The sequence below is a fragment of the Nyctibius grandis genome, chromosome 2 (genome assembly GCF_013368605.1).
Source record: "Nyctibius grandis isolate bNycGra1 chromosome 2, bNycGra1.pri, whole genome shotgun sequence".
In the NCBI taxonomy this organism is placed as follows: Eukaryota; Metazoa; Chordata; class Aves; order Nyctibiiformes; family Nyctibiidae; genus Nyctibius; species Nyctibius grandis.
The window spans coordinates 99,938,445-99,958,185 of NC_090659.1; the positions used below are offsets into that span (position 1 = coordinate 99,938,445).

General features: G+C 37.6%; 1 protein-coding gene across 9 annotated transcripts in view; it reads left to right on the forward strand.

The window, feature by feature from the left end:
• DCLK1 (doublecortin like kinase 1) overlaps positions 1 to 19,741 on the forward strand; it is a 274,345-nt gene that overhangs the window by 211,607 nt on the left and 42,997 nt on the right. For 4 of the 9 annotated variants that reach the window (XM_068419328.1, XM_068419319.1, XM_068419336.1 and 1 more), the window contains 2 exons: positions 16,945 to 17,029; positions 18,393 to 18,501. In XM_068419328.1, the coding sequence (XP_068275429.1) occupies positions 16,945 to 17,029; positions 18,393 to 18,501 (194 nt within the window). Of the gene's footprint in view, positions 1 to 1,626; positions 1,630 to 5,330; positions 5,526 to 16,944; positions 17,030 to 18,392; positions 18,502 to 19,741 lie in introns of those variants that run through there. The other 5 variants (XM_068419370.1, XM_068419352.1, XM_068419361.1 and 2 more) reach the window with 2 other exon arrangements.

Sequence of the window (19,741 nt, forward strand, 5' to 3'; positions counted from 1 at the left end):
TATTACTTGTTCCATCCAAAAGGCTTCACATACTGATTTAATTAATTGTATCTGTTCAAAAGCAATGGGACAGATGTCTGTGTGTCTTCTCTTCTGCTATTTTCTAAACTGTGATCAGTTCTCAGTGAAAGCTTCCCTAAGGCAGTACTCTGTATCTCAGACTTGTTTATAAACACAGTTTGAACACATGCTTTTTCTGCCTTTTCAGTTTTTAGATAAAGACATGATTTGTGTCTCTCAAAGTAAGGGGATTATGTACAAAATTGGCAGTGCTTGACTTTAGGGGCTGGTGCAGACCTGATTCCCCAGATATCCAGGTCAAGAATAGCTGTAGCATGGCATGACTCCCTTCTAGCCTGTGTACCCTTCTTCATGTCTGGTGGATACCAGGGAGCTGAGGAATTGTTCATGCCCAAGTCTTAACTCAGGCTGGGATACAGCCATGGGTTTCTGCCGTGACTTGTTTATAGATATGGAAGCTGACTGTGATCTTGCAGTACAGAGAGAGCCAGTGGGCAGCAGCTTAAAGCCTTGGGGTAGTGTCATGGTTTTCATCATCTGGTACATAGAGAATAAAGATGCAAGTTTCCGTTGGGTAAGCTGGTACTAAAATCTTCTTGAACGGAATGTCTTCGACACCTGTTTGCTCTTACTCTCAAAGCTTATTAATTAATCATTAATAAGTCACTGAAGAGGGAAGAAAGAGTCTTCCAAATGAATTATACATTGGTGATGTAAGGGTGTCTGCTGAGATGGATGATAACAGTACACAGTGGATTTTTATTTGCTGTGAGGCTGTCTCTTTTCATTGGTAACTTTCCTAAACTTCCTTCCCCACCACTGATGCTTCTCTTCCCACAACGAAGAAATGTTTTTCTGTTAAAGTTTGTGGATGGGTGAGTGGGAACCATGTGGTCAGCACCATTAGACACAAAGGGTGTTTGTCCACAAGGTTTCTGACTTTCAAATGTGAAGAGGAGAGTGAACGGGCTGCTTCTTATCCAGGTTCCCTATGTGGAAGTGTAACAGGATCACTGAGTGGCAGTATTATGGATGCAAAGGGCTGTGTAGTGGTAACATAATCACATTGCTAACTGTACAGAAAATAAATATTGAAGTAAACTACAGGAGAGATAAGACATTGTTAAAGAGTTGAATTCTCTTCTCAGATATTCACATCCAGTCCCTTTGACCTCAGTAGGGGACCTTTCATGCTTGTCTGGCTTTATTTTAGACAGATTTTTCTTTTAACCTGACAAAACATAGAATACATTAATGTAAAAATAAATTGCAATCATGTAAAAATGCATTGCAATAATATTATTTAGGTTACAAAATCAACTGCTCAGAAGTTCAGGGATGGAAACTTTACACTTGCTCTGAGAATTTATTTCAGCTCCTTTCATGTTTAACTTATGAAGTGAATGAGCTAGAAGTTCAGTGTAAAAACATGATTGTGTTGTTAAAGGTCATAATGTGTGTTCCGGTGACTAAATTAGTTCTATGAACAGCCATTAAAACAGGGCTTACTAATCTTAATTTTCTTGTTAGCAGTATAAATGGTGTTCTGTTTTGGTTTAGTACCATTTTTTCTATGTTGCCATTTAAATTTTATTTAGAGGACAGGTTGTTCTATGTACCATATTGTCATAAATCAAATTTGAACCCAAAGCATTTTGCTTTGTCTTCAACGGCTTCAGCTACAGGGCTGACGAGCCAGCTGCAGGAGAAGGTTTATTCCCTAGAAGGTTGTTGAAGTGTTGATATCATGTGATAGCCCTACAAGAGAGAAGAGGAGACTGATTTCAGTGCCCCCCTTGCCCCCGTTTTTGAAAGGTGAGGTAGTCCTGCCCCGAAAGAAGAGCGTTGGCTGCTAGAGCCGTGGTCTGGGGTTGAAGGTGATGGCTGGGTTTCTGATTGGTCTGGGTTTCTCTCTTTACGTGGAGTTTGAGGGAGCTACCGCTTTAGAACTGAAATAAGACGCTGGGTCCTAGAAATACCAACTCAGATTTGTACTTATTTTTTTTCTCTGCCCCCCTCTCCTTGTGCATAGAGTTAGAGGAGTGCCTGTTCTCTCATGCCATCAGGGACGTGGGGTGCCAGTAGTATGTACTGGGTCTGGAAGATGATAGGGAATGTTGACTCTCACATAGCCTGATTCCCCTTGATGTAACTAATCAATCAGCTCTTCAGCATCCCCATCCCAGTGCTATGTGGGAGTTGTAGCCTTGGTCCATCAAAATGCACAGGGGTCTGGGCAGGCTGCCAGTGTTTTTCCTGGGAAATACAAGTGAGAGGAAGCCATGCTTTTGAATTCAGAGGCACAAAAGCAAGTTACTTCCACAAACTGAGGGATTTCTCCCTGTGAATACTAAAGACCTGTAAAAATAGTAGAGATGGTAGAAGTTTCTGAAGAAAATACTCCTTCTAATTATGGAGTGCGTTAGGCAACTTAAAATAGGGATTGATCAATCTTCTTCCTTACTGACATTTCATCATTCACCTGTAAAAAAAAAATAAATTCTGGCCTTTGATGGAAGGCTTTCCACTGATGGAAATAAAGCCAAGAATGCTGCTGTGACACATGTACTATACTCATGAAAACAGTACTCTTGTAACCCTACAGATAAAATTTTCTACCCTCAAAAGCCAGAAGTTAAAAAGATAAATTTTCATCCTTTCTCACTTGCATATGTACATGGCTGAGTTGTTTCCAAAAATTCAGAAATCAATGAAAGTTATGTATTGATAATCTTGGGCAAAATTCAGTCTATGTTTGAGGAAAGTAAGATTTGAAAGATTAATTTCATGAATGTAAAACAAGGACTTGAAAGTGAACTAGGAATCATTTGGACTTTTATGTTTTTTTCAGCTTCTGCGGGTTTAAACTTGCAGCCTGTGTACTATAGTTATGCTTTCTTATAGTTTAATTCTTTCTTTATATTTATTCTTAAATAGGAAATTAAGATTCCTGATTTTTAAGTTGTTATGTACTTAATTGTGTATTTCCACGGAGGATGAAAACATCTGAAATTCAGGTTTATAGCAATTGAAGTAGACAGTTACTGTGTTGCACCTACATATACTTCCTACCACAACAGAGTATGATTAATGACGCAGACTCAGAAAAGGTGACATGGCAATCATAACAAATATACGTAATAGCAACCCCCACATTTTATTTAACTAGCCTTTGTAATAGTTTACGAGCTTGTTTTTCCACTGTCTTGTAATCAGAGTCATTACTTCAATTAGGGTGAAAATGTTCTGTACTTTATACCTGATTTTCCATTGCTTGCCAGTATTTTAAGTGTTTTTTCTACTTCCCTAGAGACTACAGCCTATAGAATAATAAAAAATTTGATTTAAGGTACCTCTTGACTAATCAGACAAAGAAGTTGGATTCTGTGTATATAAGGATTTTTTGAGTTGTATGTGGCCAAGAAGTCTTATTCATTCGGCAAATTTTGCCTTTTTATTAATCTATGCAAAATAATGAATAGATTCTCTTTGGCTAATTATAGGCAAGGAAAATTATTGCAGAAAGGAAAACTTTAAAAAATTTTCAAGTATTTAGAACTACATGAAAGGGCATAGAATATGGTTCTGAAATCTTGTGCATCTTTTTACTTTAAAACAACCATAGAGTTATAAAAGTAACCACGAAAATACTCCTCAAATATTAGAAGTCAGTTCTCACAAATATCTTCTTTGTATGTTCTGAATGCATATTTTTTTTATATTCAGAGGAGTGAGCAGTGACCTGGAAGATTCAAAAGTTTGATGTGCTACCCTCGCTGTCAAATCAAAAGATTTTTTTTCTGTACTATATATTAGAAATTCCAAACGTGTATATGCTCAAAATAAATTTTAATAATTAACTAACTCATTAGTATTCAAAATGAGATGGTCTTGTGTGTTTGAAGTTCTTCTTTTGTCTGGATTGTTCACAACAAAATAGAAACGTATTTTAGATCTGATTTGCAGTCTGCAGTATAACATGTCTGCTAGTGTATGTACACATGCCCATTGGCAAAATACATACAGAATGAGCATTCTAGGGAATGAAAAACCCCTTTAAGGGACTTAAATCCCCTTTATATCGTGCCTACAAGTAAAACATAAACCTGTATGGATTACTGAGATCCTTGTAAATTTGGAATTTGTAATGCATTCATTTTAGGTAGTCCTTGTTTTATAGTATAGCTTTTAGATTTATTTTTTGTCTCAGTTATCTTCCTGTGATTAAAAATACCCCAAACCAAGGTCAACCCTAAAGCTGGCTCCATCAGTCTTCCCATTCTCATATGTTCTTGTATTTTGTCTTGTAGTTGTTTCATTGTATTTCATAAATACATTTTATACTTAAAGGATCCCCAGAAATAGCTTAAAGATATCAGAGCTTGCCTATGAGGTGTGCTGGGCACCTGAATGCTTGGCGCCTCTCTAAGCCATCAGTTATGCTTAATTCACCTTAAAAACATAGTATTCTGTCCTCTACTCTTCTCCTTGCTGAACTTCCTCTTCCATTCAGTGCTATTATGTATCTGGGCGAGGATTGTTATGCTGTGTAGGTTGGATAGGGTGATGTATCATCCCCTAACACCTCTGGCGTTTGAGGATTATCTGCTCCGTCAGAGGATGCTCTGAGTGGGTGTTGAAAAGCCGAAGTGGATCCGTACACTCAGACTCTCCCTCTGCTGTCACGGGCTGGTTGCTTGGCTACCGTCAGAAGGAGCCGGTGACGGGGGGATTTTACATGCTGTCTTTTTACACATACACACAGACACAGGCAAACTGTGGAAAAGAGATACCGTTGTCAGTGCAACACAGGTAACGGCAATATTCAGTGTCAGCATTCTGGGGCTCAAATGTTGCTGGATCCATGCTATATCACCAGTGGGTGGCAAGTTTTGATTACCTTATATAAGGTAAGCACTTACTTTCCTATTGCTGTTTGCAAAACAGCAAAAAGGGAAATGTATTCCCTTTAAGATTAAATTCAGATTGCCAAGTTCCCAAACAATTAGGAGACTCTTCAGAACAGACAAATATTGTTTTAATAGTATTTTACAGGAAAGAATCAAAGGAAAAAAGAATTGCGTCTTAGAATGTGTTGTATATTGAAACTCCAGCTTTATTTTCTAACCATCTATTTGTTGATTAAAAAATAATTATATGACATTAAACCAAAAATCTGATCATATAGAATATGTGTATTTTATGTTAAACAATATCTTCTGGTCCACAGTAACAAAAAGAATGTAAGACAATTGCAGTGCAACAAATTAAACACAATAAACAAATCTATACTGCACTTCATCTTACAGGACCTGTATCGCCCACTCTCTTCGGATGATATGGATTCAGTAGGAGACTCAGTGTAAAAGAGAAAATGGAACAATGTTTATGGTTTGTGATTTGGTGAAGGTTTAACACTTTTAAAGAGAATAGCTGCTAATTTACAGTAATGGTGAATCGCACAAAAGAGTTTTGCATATTTAATATTAAAAACAGGGGGGCAGTTTAATTCTAGTGTGGGTGGGTATTTTTGGCTTTACCACTGCCTTTTCATGCAAGAATTTGTAATGAATGAGCCATTGAATATGTCCATGAAATACAAAACAGCATTGTGCACACTTTAAGGAACAAAGATTGGATAAGGTGAATACAACGCACAAATCCATAGTGGGCACATTTATGAATAGCAGTCTTTTTATCATCTAAGGTACTGATTATATGTTCTGTTTTTAACATAGGTATCTTTATTCATTTATATATGAACAGTTAATGAGTGCTTTGCTTTTACCAATGAATAGGTAAAATGCAGAAAAGAAAAAACCTGCCATATTAAACTGCTTGCACCATGCTGTCTGATCCTGACACGCACATTTGGAACACTCTAAGTTTAGTCTTTTTATCTAACTGAAAAGAAAATGAAGAAATGCCATGTGGTCACAGGACAAAAAGTAAATGCTTTCAAACCAGCGTTCACATTCTCTTCACTACGTTACCATTTGATGACTGTAACAGAAGGGTGTTCGCAGGCAACATGAATGTTTTAGCTGGCAAGAGCTGTTAATACTGATCATCCATGTGTTGCAAGTAAATATGGACAGTTTCTAAATGAGGAACTGTGGGGGCTTGCTGGCTTGCAGCGTCATCTGACCCACATAGGATGACACCTTTTGGAAAAACACATTTTGCCTGAGAAACTAGTGATTATTTTCACTTATGTTAATGACAGGAACATCATTTTTTATTTGCTGTAATAAGACATTTTATGCATTTTAAAATGAAAGCCTGCAGAAATGGTGGTACTGTAAATCATCCTCCTATTGACCTAATTTCTTTGTTTTCGTAATTTCTAGATGTGGTCATTTTGTACAGCATGAATATGCAAAACTCCTTTAGTGTTAAAGTAGGTCACACATTATAACCAGTTGCTTAACGAATATCTACTAATTCTATTTGTTTTCTGCTGCTTTATTGTGTGAATCTTAGTCTACTTTAATTTATGTAATAGCAATATTTCTCATCGTATGTTGCATATTGCTTTAAATTTTATCTCTTGTATTAAAGCCCATAGTGTAGTGATCACACACTTCTACTGTCTTATACCTTTCCTTTCAGTATCTCAAATGCTAATGATTTAAGAGTTAGAAATTAGTGTGATTTTGATTGTCACCAAAAATCTATAGAGATTATATTTTTGAGCTACTTAGTGATGATCTAATATATTTTGAAATCATGAAAATTTACTTAACAGCAGAAAATGTTTAGCTGCCGCATGCCGACTTTTAAATGTAGTGAAAGAATTCCTTTACACTGATTTGTCCATAATAAAATTCAACAGCTGGAAAACATTGGCATGTGATGTTATGGCTTCACTGTATCAATATTGTTTTCTTTATAGAGGATATTTGCAAAAAGAAGTAAAAGGGCAGCAGAATAATACAAAACTTACCTTCTTTGTTTTCAATACTTGGTTCCAGTATCACCTGGAGAGAAAGTCATTGATCTGGCAGGTTTGCTGAAGCAGTTAGGTCATTCCATTTTGAAATGCATGCTTTGCCATTCCTGCTTCAGACTTAAGATCTAAAACTGTTCCCAGCAATAAGAACAGTCCCCCCACCACCCCGATCCTAAGGCTGTCATGTTCTACTGAAAAAGTTCGCAGCTGTGAAGTTCCTTGCATTTTTGCTTGTTATGAGGGAATGTCTTTGTAAAATGTATTACTTAATCCCAAGAAATGCATGTTATGTAAAGGTGCATTGGGATCCATTTCCAAAAATTCAGACAACTCCACCAGACTGAGCAAAACACTTACTGACATTTTGAAAATTGTTTTTTCCAGTAAAGAAAATAAATTTCTGGAATTTTATTTTTCCTCCCCTCTCCCATATAGGCTACTGCTGCTTAAGGCAGTTTATTAAGAATGTTTGTTCTGCGCAGGGAGCACAGATTGCCAGTAAGCCTGAGTCCCACAGCTTTGCTTAGCTGTGGAAAAGAAAAATGGACCTTATATCAGTAATTGTTATCATAGCGAGTTTTCCGTCAAGGCTGTTTCAAAGAATATTCTAGTCCATAACATTTAATCATTTCAACATATGACTTGTATTAAGGGACTATTCAGGGGCAATATGTATTATTAATATTTCATTTAAGGAACGTAAGTCCCTTAGAGATTGAAAAGGTACACTGTTTATAGACTTTGAGAACCCTTTTGTGTGGAATGTAATTCCAATTATACATGAGCAGAAATGAAATGTTTCTTTTGAGCAAGACCAGAAGGTTTCGGTTTATGGGTGAAACTGAAATTGTGTTTCTTGATGCTGTAGTTCTGCTTGCAACAGCACAGGTTTTAGTTTGTCCCTAGATTTCATCGACTTCATTAAATAACAGAATAGCTTAACAAACTTAATAGTGTTTGAACCTCTTATAGTTCTCTGTATGCTGCATTATTTGTGCCTACACTAAGGTGATTATGATGTAGCTAGAGAGTCTTGTGTATACTGTGAATGCTTTGCTTCCCTTTGAGCTTTATGAATACTTGTGATTATTTTCGTAGTGCTTTCTGCAACTTTCAAGGTTTTTTAAATCTCTTTTCTTCTTCTTTTATGCCACAAACAGTTCACATGTGAAGCACAGAATGTGTATGTTTATATTTATACACACACACACATATATACATAGATTAATGGCTTTGAAACCCCTGAAAATTTTTCTCACATTTGTGGCTTTAAACAAATGTGTGGGGAAAATATATTAATGGGAGGATGTTCATCTGGTGGGACTGGCTATAGCTCTGTTAAAGTCAGTGGAGCTGCACCAAGCTATACTTGCTGAGCAGGTCCCCAAGAAAGCCTGTACAATTTTAAGAGATCTTGTGAACAAACAAGGGCTAATTTCTGCTCAGTTTTAAGTTAGTGGCAAAACCATGATTGACTTCAAGGTGGGAAGGATAGGACCTTACGCACAAATACATATACGCACACGAAACATTAATCGTAAATTTTAAACAGTATTATTTTGACATGTTCAGGCTTGTGTCTCCTCTTGAACTGTGCTGTTCTGCAGTGTATTAAGTCATGCAACATTAGAAGTTCTTTTGTTGAAATCAGGAAGACCTTTAACATTCATTATCCAATGTGAAAATCACTTTTCAATTTGTAAAACAATTCAGCGACAGCACATTGTATTTAGTTATTTTTCTCTTTAAATCATTTTCACAGGGCATATATGGCTGTAAAAGGAACATTCTGGGGCATTAATACTGTGGATATAAATGTATATTATAAGAAAGGATACATAATGTTAAAGAGCCTTGAAGAATACCTAGGCTGAGATTGAAATAAATAATAGTGCTTGTTTTTACAGTTTCATACTTCACACTGCGATGTGAACTTTATACAGTGCAGTATGTTACAAAAAAATGTCCTCCAACTCTAAATGTTAAAATGAATTAACAGTGATACAGAAAAGAACCTCTGATCAACCCAAGTTTACTGTTTTGTCAAAAATAGTAGAGAAATGAACGAACAGAAAATCTTCATGGTGCAAAATTACATTTCACTTGATGAATCTTAGATTAATGTAATCTGTGCTTTTTCTTGCATCCAGTTAATGGTATACAACCGAATACAAGATTGTTCTTTATTTAATCTTCACTTTCAGTTTATCTGTTAGTGACAGGATGAGAACTTGTAACTACGAGTGATCAACAGAAACATAACCTTATGTCACTCAGCCAGCAGTAGCTTTATATGCAGAGCAAAGTGAGCAAGTGGTTATCGCACTCTTTGGAAGTGGCTGTGCTGCCCCGCAGGAAAGCCCTCCGTTCAGAAAGCAGTGCTTGCCGAGCAGAGCAGAGGCAATGCTGAGCTGTGTTTGCTGTCCTAACACCTTTTGACTGGCTCGGTTTGCCTCTTTCACCTTGCACCTGATCTTTCAGACTGGCTGAGCACCCTAACTCCCTGCGGAAGGCAATGGGTATGTAGATACGTGTGTTGTGTATGCACACGCTAGCCAAGGGTTAAAAACACTCACAGTGCACACATACATATTCGTATGCATTTTAGTGTCCGTATTTGTGCATGTTGATTATGTTCAAATTTGCTTAAATTGACCCTCAGCAGTGAAGTATGAAAAAAGCTGTACTGTATTCAGCGTGTATTTGTTGTCTGGTGTTCTATGAGGTAATTAGTTTGTGGTTTGCCCTGCAATACAGTGTTTTTGAGTTTGGACTCTAGTGAAAGAGGAGCTAACCATATTTGTGCTAAGGCCTCTTCATTTTGTTAGTTGCACTATGATATTGTAAATATTGGCACATTTACAACATCTGTTTAAGATTTTACAAAGTTATGCATACAATTTTTTTTTTAAAAGAAAAGTGCTTGTATATTTGCTTTTTAAAATACACCATTTTTGTATTAATGTGATGCAGGAAACCAAAAAGAAAGCTGTTGGTTTATCAACAAAAAATGTAAAACTTGCAAAAATAAATGCTGATGAATGTTTTATTTCATATAATCAGATGCAGAAAATCACCTTCATTTTTGTGCCATTGTTTCATCATACTGTGTTGTACTTGTGTTTCATATTTGACCATGTCATCCTGGTTGCAATTTGTTGTTTCACTAGATTTAACATTACTGTAGATTATTGTAAGTGATGTAATAAATATATTTAAAAAATACACACTGTTCAGTGAGTTTATTTTGGAAACGTGATTAACAGGTTTTAAAAAAATACTTGCAGTTGGTATTGCTTGTTCATTTTGGATCAGCATTGTCCATCTAACGGTTCACTTAGTATGAGCATATGGGATTCATGCATCCTAATGGGTTCCTTTAAATAGTAGATGCATTCAGTACCTTTTTAAATAATAAACTCTGGGCTCTAGTGTGTAGATGCTTCAAGGAAGAATTTGGTTTCTAACACGTCTTTTGGAGATGGTAAATAGACCTGCCTTGAATTGCTTATGGGTAAGTTTGTGTCCACGCAACAGGACAGATTTGAAGTATGAAGTGGGAAATTAGTAGAGTATCCAAAGCAAGGTACCATCTCCCTGCTGACAACTCAGCTACAGCAGCACTCCTCCTAAGACAAGTATTAGGAAAATATGCCTGTAAAAAGCGAAGAGTACTGAATCGTACCCATGGTGTTTTAAAATAAGAACCTTGTTTTCTTGATATATCTTTCTACTCTTTAAAAATACATATCTGTATCCTAGTTTTGTTTTTTGTTTGGCGGGGGTGGGGGAAGAGAGATGTTACAATTTCTGACATGTCATCTGCCAGTCTGATGCTCCAGCTGATGTTCAAACACTGTCCTAGAGGGATCTGTGGGCCTGATAAAAGTTCTAGTTTTGAAACCCTCTTCGTTGCTAGTAAATAGGTCTTTCTAAAAAAGGTGTACAGACATAGAAAGGAAACAGTACTATAGAAATGAGGAAGAGTATAAACGAAATAATTGAGGTTTCTGTCTCTACCAAGTAACAGTTAAGAATACCAGGAAAGCTTTTAAAGTACAGCTCAAATAGATTAACAATAAAAGTGATGATTGTGCTGTGCCCTTAATTAGGTGGAAGAAAAAAGAACCTCCTTTGATGGCCCTTCAATTTTTGCTCTGTAGTTCAGTGCAAAATTTTACCTGTGTATAATAACTTTAGAAAAGGAAAAAGGAAATCTTCACATTGCATCACTGCACATGTAACTTGTCATGTTAATCGCAGTATGGATACAGTAATGACAGGTCAACTTCCGATACCATGAATCTGATACTTTTTTTTATTTAGATCATCAATCTTTTCTGGAGGATGCCAAAGGTTGAGAGACCCTACAGTTTGAATTATGGCTCAGCTTTGGAAGCAGCTGTTAGGAGCTAGCGGAGGTTAGATTTAAGTTTACTGTTAAATACTGTATAGGAAATTATGCTGGTCTTTCAGAATTGCCTTGTTACAAATCAAATGAGTGCATAAGCAGTCAATGCTGCAGCTTTATAGAGGATCATAATAAAACAAAGTGCTTCAGCTTGAATATTTAACTTCAGTCTGTCAGCTCCATTTCCTTGTACACTCTCCCGTTTGTCCTTCTATCCCTCAAAGAAGAAAACCAACACAAGTTCCTGAATGACACATGCCCGATTATTGCTTGTGTCATTTGAACTTATATCTTCTCCAAGCTGTGTAAATCCTGAATTGCATAAAACAAAAAAGTATTTCCTTGCGTAGGGCCTCTCTTAAGTCAAGTGTCTAACAAGACAGGACAGGATGTAGAACTGTGGATAAGTAGCAGGTTTGCATATGTTTTTTATTGTGCCTTTCCAGATGAAGCAGGTTATAAATAAATTTGGATCTTATGTGTCAGTTTAGTGCAGTGTCTGAATTTGAAAAGAAAACAATTGCATCATTTCTCTTTCTATACATTGAACTCCATTGGCTTCCATTCTTTCGGCATGAAGATTGTGGATTTGATGTTTCTCCATGAAGTAGTTTTTTTCCAGCTCTGTACTGTTTACAAGAAATTTTTTTCTCCATCTCAGCTGGCTGGGCCAAAAAATGTAAGCAATTAAACAGAAGAAAATAAAAAACATTTTCCGCTGGATAGAGTTGGGAGAGACAGTTTCAGTGTAACCCTTTGCTTCTCTCTAAATTGAATAGTAAAAAAAGTTAATTTCCCTTCTTAAAAGTTGCATCAAAATGTATTATTTTACTTTTTTAGTTTTAAGACAGCTGTATTCTGCTTTACCTTTTGTTCTCTGGACAATGTACCATTTTGTTGTATTGACTCACTATTTTTTGCTTAACACTTTTACGTGTTACAGGAATGTTTTGAGCCGGTCAAAGTCCTTCAAAGCTAATACATGCACTGGACTGTTGTCTTTATTTTGCCATTAACCATGATGATCTTTAGGCTAAGGAATTGAGTATGTCAGGAATTCATGGCGGCTACCTTGCAAAGGTTATTTATAACCAGACTGAACACTAGTATGGGCTCCAAAAGAGGTGAGCGTGGTTGCTTAACTGTTTAGTTTTGGTTTTAATGCTGTTTATCCTTGCTGAGTTGAATGTCATCTAACACATATTGCTGACACACATAGCTTTTTGTATTTTTTTAAAATTCTGTAGAATTCTTTGGAGTAGGGAAAATGTTAGGAGACATCATTTAAAGACATTAGTAATTCCCTTATCCCGAGCCTCCTTCCTGAATTTATACTTTGTTTACTAATTTTAATCTTTGCTTCATTAAGCCGGTTTCTAAAAGAGCAGAACTCTGCATGAGATCCAAACTTAACGTTACACCTGTGTGCATTTCTGTTACTCATATTTCATCCAGATGCTTCCTTCATGCTAGGAAAATACAAAGGAATCTATTGTTGAGAGACTTTGTAGACTCCATATGCGCTAATAAAGGTTTTGAGAGGTTTGGAAAATATAATGCAGTGTTCGGGGTTTAAGATTCAGGAATCTGAATTGCATTAACAAACGTCCTAGTCATACTTGTTTAAGTTTCTTTTCATAACTGCTGATACTGCTAGTCCACAAGAATAATTCCTGGTGTTTAGTTGGAGTGGGATTTTAAGATTAGTTTAGGACAAAGGTGAGTATGGGAAGAGAGAAATTACAGTAATATTTATCTTGCTGCCGTTTTTTCGTGGGTTTAACACTATTTCCACTGAGGTACAAACTATTTACAGAAAGGTTGCTAAATAAATCTCCCAGTGAGACATGGATGAAACTCTATAGCGCTAATGTTTCCATTCACATCAATGAGATGTGTAGTGTGCTGGCCATCTGTTATATAAACCTGAATAGGATCTGAAATCCTTACACCAAAGACCTGATTTTTTTATGCCATCGCTTTTATGGAGGTGTGCCATAAAAATGACCATGTGCTGGCAACCTGTGCAACTGGACGCCTTTAAATCTGTGTAAAAGTGATGACATTTCAAGCACCTCAACATCTCTTAAAATTAAAACAGCTAATTGCATTAACGTCTGTGTGTTGAAGAGATTATACTCTTGCTTAGAGTTTGTTTTTCCCCCCCTCCCCATCTGCAATATCCCTGATGGGGTCCACAGCTGGGAGAGCAACAGTGTGCATGACAGACTGCCTCACGATTGGCAAGCCAACTGGAAGGAACACTGAGACTCACAAGGATTGCTGGACCCAGAGGGCTTTCAGCTTGTGAGAACAACGAGCTAATTAAAGTCTAAATAAATGGAATGTCCTTCTAGCTGAAGTAAAGATAAATAAATAAACGCTTGCATGTTGTTCCAGAGGACTGAATAAAGACAAAAATATTTGTGTTGTGTTTACCTGTGTCTCTTTAATTGTGAAAGGTGGTCCGTCAGCAGACTTGGTGGATATATGCAAATGTACGGTTCCTGATTTCTTTTTTAATCTCTTGTTTTAATAGGAGGGGTTAAACAAAGGTAATGAAAAGTATGTGTTTTCTTCATATTTTTAAAAAAAATCAAATATTAAAGTTTAAAGTTTTAAAAATCCCAGTATGTATTTTTAGCAAATGTCTTCTTAGCTACTGCTTCCTTGTCACTGGCGAGTTGTGCTTCTGCTCACACACTGGTGCTTCGCACGCAGATCTCACTGAAGGGGCTGTATGCTTTGTTTGCAGACCTGTGGTACGGTATATGCTACTAATGCATCACTTTAGTTCTCCTTCAGTTGTGGATATCATCTTACCCTTCTCATCCTTATGTAGTGTCAATAAGAAAAGAAATAGGGGCACTTAAAAAATTGATCTCATATTGATGTTTTATTTCCTTTAAATTTTCTATTGGCCACTTTTTTCAGTTTGTTTAACTAAACATAGGCTAAATACATATTTAGGGAGACAGATATTTAGAAGTGAACTTAATTTCAGTTGTGTATAGGCCATTAAGACTATTTGTATTTAAAATGAAGCACTTACTGATGTGATTTGCTGAAATGGCCCCTCGAAGGAGCTAATTTGGGAAGGACTGAGCAGTTGTAGTTCTCAGCTAAAGCTCAGCTTGAGGGTCCTTGAGAAATTACGTTCCCAAATAGAAATTTGAGTCTCTCTAGGCACCCACTCTGAGAAGATGTGGCCACCAAGTTAGGTCTCAATTTTGACGTCTCCCATTCTCACAAATGGGAGCAATGGGTGTGAGACTCAGTAAAGAGACTGTCAGACTGCTAAAGCAAGCTGCAGTGGTGCGTAGTCAGCAGCCTTGACCTAACATCTGCTGAAAAGTGTAATCTCACTATTTAAAATGCAAAAAACTGAACTAAGTAGTAGTTTGATAATCTATTGAAAACCTAGCACTAACCTTTTTGTCTTGTACCCCTTAAGATTCATTCCTGATTGTATATGTAACAAATATTAAACATATTTAAATTGTAACTCCTTTAAGAAAATACTGTGGAGTGGGAAAAGAAGGAAGAAATTGGATGTCTGGTCTAGGAAAACAAACAGACACAGCAAAATGAGTAGAGAGAACATGTTTTTCTGCTTATTTTACAAGCAGGAGCGTAAAGGAAACAATTCTCTCATTACACATGTATAAAAATAGGCTTCTCCAGGCATGAGAACTCCTAGCATTTTCCCGTTACCTTGATCCTCATCTACTCATTTGTTCAAAAATGAACCAGAGGTAAGTTTTTGCTGAGACATCCTGCAGAGTTTAGCACAGGAATAGCCCATACATAAACACGTCCTAATCATGAAACAAGGGCAGCAATGTCTTAGTGAAATGCATAAAATCAGTCAGTGCTCACTTCTGTTGTCAAAAGGCAGAAAAAGGAGTCCAAAAACCGATTAACACAATTTTTAATTCTGGTTAAAGCTCAGAAGAAATGCTTGGATGGATGAAAAGAATGAGCTGGGGTGGATGAAAAGAAAAAAAAGGGCAAAGAATCTCTTAGTAGACGGGATGTGCAAGCTCTCAGGATTATTAGTGAAAAATAGGCCAAGTTCAGCCTTTGTCTAAATCATCTGACCTTAATCTATTGTGGGAGAAATTAAAAGTTAGTCTGTTCAAATGAACTCAGCATACTGGCCACCTTTTAACTCTGCTGACTGCTTTCTCCTGGCTCTCTACTCTACAAAAATCCCAACTGCTGCATCGTTAGTTATTCTTTCTCCAGTCATCAGCTGTGCTCTGCGGTGGCAGGGGAGAGGGATCATTCCAAAGAAGCTGTATTAAATTTGTAAAGTGGATTGGCATCCTGATTGTGGGCGTGTAGGTACCTTGCAAACACAGATAAGGAGCTGACAGTGTTAGTTACATGCAGTACAGCCTGCAATTTATGTAATATATCAATTGAAGGAGGTAATTAAATACTGCAGCACTTTGTAACCTTTCAGCATGCGAACTATGTGAACCCAAGGAAGTTTTAGTTTTGGAAATCCTCTGAATACTTCTCACTTATGTTGCAAGACGAGAACCTGAGGAAATGCTTGGTTTTGCTGTAAGATTAAAGGGCCACTGTTACATTTGTAGCTTCTTCTGGTTTCCTTTGAAGATGGGAGGATCCTGAAGACAACGTTTGTATAATAATTACGCAGCACAGGATAAAGTTTTGAGTGAAATCCAGTCCATCTCATATGTCTGTGTAGTTTCATCCATCTAGAAGCACGATGAAGCAGTTTTCTTAAAGTACATGCCTAGAGTCCATACATAACCAATAGACATTGATAGGTGCTTTGGAAGGCTTCCCTAGTGAGATCCTGCCTGCTATGCTTTTGGCATCCAAGCTGGGTGACTACAAGTCTCCTAGAGACTGTAGAGATACCGTCCCCCCCCCTTCCCTTAACTGTATAGGCAAATGTAGACACTTGCTGTACAAGTACTTAAAACTGAGGTATAGACTCATGCTTCAAGTGAGCTATACCCAATCAAATGCTTTTCCAAAAAAAGCAAACATTATTCACCCTGACATTTTATTTTCTCCATATATTACCATAATGATTTCTCCCTTCTAGAACACAGCTGGGGAGGATTTCACCAGAGGGAGGTTTGCAAAAATGAGGACTTCTACCCATAACAAGGCCAACTTCAGGCAAAACAGACGTTCGTGTTTCTAGTGCCTGGTGGGTTAACGGTGTCGCTGAGAAGAGTCTCCTGCCTGCAGAGGGCACACAGCTCCTCGGTTTTCCCTGCCACAATGTCTGTGGAATAGGGAGAAACTAACAGACCATACGTAAAAGCGTTGCTGCACATTGCTGCACATGATGGATCAGGGATATCTCCATGTATGCGAGGGTACCAAAAGTGGAATTTCAGTGGAAAAAATCGGACTCTTCCCACGCATCCACATGTCCCTCCACCAAAGTAAATTGGTACTTTACATAGGAAACACTGAAGCCTCTCCAGGATGTGTGTCCAGCAGGAACGTGCTGTGGGTACTCGTGCTCCTTAAAAATCATCTGTTTTCATTTGTGTCTCTCCATTTCCAGAGCTCCCAACACAGTGGCTCCTCTACCTCATTAGCATCCACGAAAGTTTGCAGCTCTATGGATGAAAATGATGGACCTGCAGAAGGTAACATTTGAAGGCTGACATTTCCAAGCAGTCAATGTAGTGATAACAGCAGCTGTGTAGGAAATGAGTCATTCTTCCTGCCAGAGAAGGTGGGAGCGTTGCGGGCTGGATGACTCTCGGTGAGGAGGCTCGTCAGTCTTAGCAAACCAGTTAGGTTCACTCCAGGTCAGATTTGATCTGGACATCCTTATTCAGAGGGGTTTTTGTTGCAGGATACTCTAGATATTAGATCTGCAGGTGATGCAGCGCTGACTGGATTATTTCACTAATTTTTTTGTCTCAGCTGGCGTGGTACTAAAGAACATGCTGCAGTCCTGGGTCTTTACTCAGAAATGATTAGTCTCACCCCGTACTAAGGCTTTGAGCAGGTTGGCTAAGGGATAGTATCTGCTCCAATACTGCCAGTTCACACACACATATACGTAAGTGTGTGTGTGCATGCTCGCGTCTGACAGTAACTCTTCGTGCTGCCTGTGAATTCAGGCAAACCCCAGCCTCCTTGTATCATAACATTCACTTTTAGTACTAAACTGGAACAAAGGACGGATAAAGATACAGTTAAAAGCGCTGTCTTAAAGAGTGTAAATTCAAGTCACATTTTTGAGAGGCATTTTTTTTTACATTACGATATCTATATAGTAGTTTGTATCAGCTGCAGTTTACAGTCAGCTTTGAGAGGCATGTTAGGTATTTGTAGCACGCTATTTCAAATACATTTTAAAATAATGGTACATGAATGAGCACTAAAACACATGAAACGACAAACTTTTATGCTTAGACACTGTGTAATGCAATTTTACCTGAACATCTGGTGCCCAGGTTGCATGCGAGGTAGTATTATTGAGAACATTTGTTTAAAAACTAAATATTTAATATTGGGGGAGGGGAAGAACTAGCACTTAGCACATGAGGAGTTTTATGGATGTCTCAGTTTACAGGATGTAATAAAATAAGTGCTTGAGTGTTGGACTTCTTTGGTACATATATTTAATCATGCTGTGTCAAGGAGTTCCAACCCTTTTTGGAGGCTGGTCTGTGCTTGTGCAGATCACAGAGGCCTTTTCATAATTAAAAAAATACAATTTTGGTTTTGTCCTGGGGGCATATTGCAATGGGAATGGTAAACTATGTAACACTCGAATGGTGGTATGTTTGAGCCCCAGAAGTCTTATTTTTCATTATTGTATCTGTGTGAAACCTGTTGAGTATATACGATGTCAGCAGCATGGTTTCACTGTACAGTAAGTGAGATACTGACTCTGAATGGTTTCCAGGCTCCTAAACCATAGACTTAAAATGCATGTTATGTGCAACATCTGTGTTTCCTTCACTAACAATAAAATTGTACTAATGATTCTTTCAGAAGTGTTGGAGGAAGGTTTCCAGGTTCCAGCATCGATAGCAGAGCGATATAAAGTCGGAAGGACTATAGGAGATGGAAATTTTGCTATTGTGAAGGAGTGTATAGAAAGGTGAGGAGGATAATATGCTTATTACTGTAAAAATAATCATTAATGTCATGCTTTTTCTAGATCATGTCTTTATTTGTAGAATATAGGATGTGTAATAAGATAATGTCTCAATGCCAGATGGAAAAACTAGACTAATGCGCTCTCATATGAAAAAAAGAGTGAGTCCAAGGGACGATCTATGAATTTCATACTTTGTGGGGTTTATATGGTTTTTTTTTCTAATGCACTCCACGATTTTACCAGTTCTTTGTGCTGAATCTTTCTTGTTGCACTGACATAACATCTTTTCTTGCAGTATGTTCTTGCAACTCTCCCTTTACATTAGACCAATAGAACATTTCACATGTAGGAGCATTCTGTAAAGATGTCAGGAAGTTTTGTTTGTGTGGTGTAGTGATAGTGGTCAGCACAAAGAGCTGACTTTGGATCCATCTACTCTGCCATCTGACACTGAGGAGTAACCTCTTCCATGTTTATCTTTAATTAAATGGGCTTCTGTCTCCTGCCTGCCTGCTTTATGCCATTATATGAGCTCCATCCACCTTTAGGAGCCTGCACTGCAAACATCACAATCTAACTTCTTCAGTGCCTTTTACTGTTAAGAGGTGAGAACAGTCACCCTTAAAGACTGATTTTAGACATTCACTCCAGGTGAGAGAAGTCACAAGTCACCTCAAATGATGGTGTTGCTGAAAGTGTCCAGGTTGACTAGCTCAGGTGTTGATTTCTAAATATGGTCAGGCAGGTCATGAACCAGGTTTGAACTGGCTCTACCCAACGTTAAGAGCGTAAAAAATAGGGAACAAAGACAGAAATGCTCTGAGCAGAACTGCAGGTACCTTTTGGTGGTATTGTTAAAAATAGGAGAACATGGAGTAAAAAAGACAGAAGGTACCTGCATGTGACATGGTTGTAAGATTGCTCATGTTAGTAGCAGTGCAGAGAAGGCAAAAAACTGCCAGAACTAGAGATGTCCAAAAGAAAGAACAATAGAGATGTCAAGGTCTGATAACAAAATTCAACGAGTGAAGTTTTATATCCCCTATTACCATATCCTAGAGGGGACTCTTACAGAAGACTGTAACCTCACCTTTGGGCTCAAAGAAAGAACTTTTGCTCTTTAGCCTGTAAAAATGTCGTATTAACCCTAGAGAGTAAGTCAAGATTAGATCTCATGGCTGATGATGATAAATTAGCTTGGCTTGTTTTAAACTAGAGTCTCTTTGGAAAAAGATAGGTC